The sequence below is a fragment of the Phyllobates terribilis genome, unplaced genomic scaffold, assembly GCF_046119375.1.
Source record: "Phyllobates terribilis strain yellow unplaced genomic scaffold, ASM4611937v1 Scaffold_6776__1_contigs__length_42111, whole genome shotgun sequence".
In the NCBI taxonomy this organism is placed as follows: Eukaryota; Metazoa; Chordata; class Amphibia; order Anura; family Dendrobatidae; genus Phyllobates; species Phyllobates terribilis.
In genome coordinates this window covers 17,066-21,992 of record NW_027369518.1, presented here as the reverse complement: position 1 = coordinate 21,992, position 4,927 = coordinate 17,066, and the positions used below count along the sequence as shown (strand labels likewise).

The 4,927-nt window shown below is 42.1% G+C and overlaps 1 protein-coding gene across 1 annotated transcript; it reads right to left on the bottom strand.

Moving 5' to 3' along the window:
• Positions 1 to 334: 334 nt before the first annotated feature.
• LOC141251169 (uncharacterized) lies at positions 335 to 2,822 on the bottom strand. The gene is made up of 7 exons (XM_073670267.1): positions 1,728 to 2,822; positions 1,387 to 1,640; positions 1,146 to 1,314; positions 992 to 1,027; positions 860 to 899; positions 618 to 741; positions 335 to 389 (listed from the first exon to the last, which is right to left on the bottom strand). Exons 1-7 carry the CDS (start codon positions 2,820 to 2,822, stop codon positions 335 to 337), a joined length of 1,773 nt encoding a protein of 590 aa, XP_073526368.1.
• Between the last annotated feature and the right edge of the window lie 2,105 nt (positions 2,823 to 4,927).

Genomic DNA, 4,927 nt, shown 5'->3' with positions numbered 1-4,927 from the left:
CCTTAACATCCTTAATGCAGAGTTAGAGCCCCATCCTTGCATTTTCCCTTCATAACCCATGAAACTATCCACTCGCATGCCTAGAAAATGCATCTGTTGTGAAAGAAAATAGAAGTCAAAGAAATAAGTTATTATAATGAACTACTACTTAGTAATTTATTTCTTAATTTTTCAAACATGTGATGAGAAAGCAAGTAGCGAGGAGGAGGATGCACCCTCCCTGCTAAAAATGTAGAGATGCATTTGGAATAGAAAAAATGAGTATATTGTTTCATTCTATTTTGAAGAAAAATACTTCTTTATCATTTATATACAATTTTATTACGATACAATTTTATTGTGATAAGTCAAAAATAGATTTATATTCTTTGTTTGTTGTGTGCAAAATACTTAATGATCATAAATATTCAGTTAAGTTGTAAATGATCCAATATAATAAGATGTCTATTATCGAAATAATGCCAGATAGACGTCTTATTATAAACAAACTTATTATTTGTTTTTAAAATACATGTTAAAAAATACAATATAAAAATAAATATAAATATTGTTCAATACATATACGAAGACACGTTAATGGACTCACAGCTCTGCTTATCCGTGGGATAAAGATTTACTGAGGAATTTGGATTTGTTGACTTCTGATATTTTGTTCGATTTTTCTAATTGTCCATGTTAACAGTTCAAGTATATTTTCAGTAATACTGTAAATAGCTTCATTGCCTCTCAAGACAGTGTAGACTGGTAAAGAGACCCAGAATTTTTTACTCTCATCCACGAAAATATTATATGATAAATTATTTTCGTTAATAAATCTTTCGTAATTCTATCTTGTATATAAAAAATAAACGTGACCAACCATAAGAATCAAGACCTCTCCATTTCCGCACTTGACAGCACTAATAAAACAAAATACTATACTAATAAATAAACCTTGAACACATGCCACCTTTTACGCAGAAAAGGACCAAAAAAGCCAACATCATCTAACTAACTCGTACTGATTTACTACTGAGTACACAACAGCCTAGCGCAGCACATGAGAATATGAGATGATCAACTTTCCCTAATTTGACACAGCAAATACCACCAGACTGACCAGTAGCCAGTCAGTAATCCCCCCTTTTCAAATGAATTAAAATAACATTTGGAGCGAACGACAGAGTTTGAACATGTTGGCGGTGAAACACAACCCTTTCATATATAACTGCCATTTGAATATCCTCAACGGCTACCTCATTCATCTCACAAACATCTATTTTCATCTGTTCCTTTCCTGTTCTCCTTTCTTCAATCACACTCCTTCCTAAAACTCTAGAATAATAAGAACATAACCAAACAAAACATGAAACTGAAACTTATCTCCCATCTCCATCCCATCATCACTGCATCTTCTTAGAGGATCTACCACTTCCCTCATCATCTTCATCATCATCATCATCATCCCCGGAATCGTCTTCCCTCTTCCTCTTGGGCTGTGGAGAGCAAGGTCTCTGCATCACCTGAACCTCACCCAGATCGTCCTCCTCATCATCATCTTCTTCATCTTCATCCTCATCATCATCTTCATCCTCTTCTTCCACATCCTCCACGTCTTGGACCACTCTTTGAACAAGGTACCCAGCACCATTATCTTCTTCCTACAACCAATCAAACCACATCTATTTACAAGTATAGGCAGATATTATGATATTAAAAATTGGACAGTACGGAAAATGGATAAATACCTCCTCATCAGCAGCATCTTCTTCAAAATCACAGTCTTCATCAAGACCTTGCTCGTCCTCTCCTGTCATCCCATTATCATCCTCATCACCATCATCCTCCTCGCCTTGTTCATGGGCATCAATCTCTCCTTCAGTGCTCTTTAAACCCTCTGCACCTGCAGGCTCAGAGAAATCCACATCTTCATTGTCAACTTCCTCCTCTTCATCTTCATCATCCTCATCATATTCTTCGTCATCCTCGTCGTCACTGTCCTCAATCTCATGAACCTCAACTACGTCCTCGTCTTCACCTTCCTCGAAGATCTCCTCTGCTGATTCGTTATCATCATCATCCCCTTCCTCTTCTAAATCCTCTTCTCTCGCATCTTCTTCGCCAGCCACTGCAACTCGAAACCCGTTTGACTGATGATGTGAACCATTCTCTCTCCTTCCGGGAATCTCAGTCTCCTCTTCTGCGTCGCTTTCTTCATCCTCATCAACATCCACAATCCCTTCCCCGCCACTGCTGTGCCCACTATTCAACCCACAGGAACGATCCTCCCCGTCAATCTCCCCACTGCCTGGATCCTCATCTTCTTCGTCTTCCTCGTCATCCTCATCATCAGATTCAGGCCGCTCGTTCCCCTCAGCATCCATCTTATCCAAATATTTCAATGATTTGATTAAGCCAAAAACCCTAGCCCTGTAATCCTTCACTCTGGTAACCGGACACTCATATAAATCAAGTGAAACAAGCCTCAAACCAGCAAGTGGTGCGAGATCTTCTATGCTCTGGATACGGTTGTTGGACAAGTCCAGATCACGAAGAGAATCGAGGCCAGCTTCAACAAGGTATTCCAGCCCATTAGCGATCCGATTGTCGGAAAGGATTAGCTTCTGGAGATTTAGAAGGCGAGGGAACTGCTCGAGCGACGATACTCCTGTATTAGCGATAGAAAGGTGTTGAAGGTTATGGAACTTCTCTAGAAGGCTCGGCGGGGGTAAACGGCCATGGACACACTTAACGGCTCCGTCGAGGGTTAGGGTACGCGCTGATGCGCAATCGGAAACGCCATCCAGCGCCGTCTGAACCGCCCTCTCCCAGATCTCATCCATCAAACAAACATTCGACAAAGAAAATACAGCCAAATCAAACCAAAACGACTACACAAGTCGTATATTTTGTATAGAAAAACCAGGACAAAGAAGAAAGACCACTACTCAATGTCAAAGCATTCAGAGCTAACAACTCCAAGACAGCATCACAGGATATAGATAGTCACAATAGCGAGAGGCAACGAGGAGATGATTCCGAGGGTGAGCTACAAAATCGACCACATTCAACTCTAATAATTTGATTGAACAGCCGTAACTTCCCAGTTTCCGATCGAATGCTGCCTGAGAATAGCAATTTCTATCGTCTCGCTCGAGCGTGCTCTCTTTCCCCTTCTCCAGAGATAAAACCCGAAATTAAGAGCGCGAGAATCCGACAGAAGGCGGCCAATCGGGTTAGGGTTCGGGGTATTTCCCGTGTGTTTGCTGGATGCTAAATCTGAGCCGTTGATGTAAAGAAGGTGAGGATCGCTGACGTGGAGAAATGGACGGATTGGATTGAAATGGATTGTGTTACTTCTCTGGAAGGATGTAGCCCAATTGGACTCTTCATCCTGAGGAGCTCTCTACGACACGTCTCTAGCAAACGACTATTGGGTAGTGCAAGAGAACTACCCATGAAATATAACAAAATTAAGTAATTATTTTTCATGATATATAAGACCATTCTGTGATATTTATTTTAGTCTATTTTAAATATTATTTAATATTATGATACTCATATTTACGATGGTAATATTTAGTTCAAGTATCATAGTCAATTTTTTATATTTCTCTTTTCTTTTAATCTTATTTGAAAGATGAAAGTTTCCGGCAACATGAAACCCTAGGCTTATCCCGACGCTCTGCTGTTCCGGCGGACATCCACGGCGGCTCCTCTCGAGCCGGCATTCAGAGGGTAGGTCGCATCCTCACGAGTATACCGAGCCCGGTGCCCTGTCCGCGTTTCCGGGCCCCCGCACCTTTCCTCTCCGACGTGTTTCATTGTTCCTCTGTTCTTCTCAGGTGGTCGGTTTACCAATTTCCGTTCTCTTTCCCTCCTACTCTGGTCTTCTCCGGCGAGGTGGTACGTTTGTGCATTTTTTTTGGCGTCCGGTGAGGTTGGCTTTTGGCGTCCTTTTTGGTTGGTTGGTGTCCGTGTTTGTGCGTTTTTTTGCAGCGATGTGATGTGAGGCTGGCTCGGTTGCGTTTTGTCAACTTGGCGTTTGCGTTTTGTCAACTTGTTTATCGTTTTGTGTTTTTGTAGTTGGATTGCTTGCTGGTTGTTGAGATGTATTTTATTTGTCCTTTCGCGCGCATGATCAATGCCGGAATGGTGGAGGTAGAGGTTTGAAAGTCAGCTCTCTTGTCCAGCATTTCAAGATTGCTCATTTTCGAGAAGCGTCAACAATTGAGAGGTATAAGGGGTTTATAGCCAGTGATGGTGATATTTATTCGGCTTTGGAGTCTACCTTGCGGAGTCTTAATATTTGGATATGTGGTACTTGTTTATGCACTCATGCATTTTCTATAAGTTACAAACATGATGATAGTTTTGATATTTCGAGATCACTTTGTAGAGGCCTTCCCGGTGGCCTCATGTTCTACATTCAGGGGATCCAGTGTCCTCCTTCGCTCGGTAGTGGTATTAATGACGGTATTGTTGATTCGGTTGCCACTGATGTCGCATCTTCTACCTTTTCGGTTAACCTTGATTTGTTGCATGAAGTTTTTGCGGGTAAGTGTCGTATATTGAAAAGCATTCTCGGGGCTAACCGGATTGGTTTTTCGCGATGCCTTAAAGCTGCTCTGGACAAGGTTATTGCTTCCCCTCGTGATATTTCCTCTTGGATCTTGTTACTACTCCTTCCTTTGTGCACCCTTAGGGTTATTCGGTCTCGGCCCGGTCTCAGGAGTGGGAGGAAGGGGTGTTGTCAGGTTGAAGGTATTACTCGTGCTCTCAAGGTTTGGAGAGAGCCCGGTGGGCCAGAGATTTTGATCAAAGAGGTTCTTAAGGTCGAGGTTGATGGGTTTGGGTCTGCTGGAGGTGTAGATAGTGGTGTGCAGAGGGTGACTAGTTTGGAGGAGGTGAATAGGAGGCAGTGTTTGAGGAAAGTGGGTGATGGGCA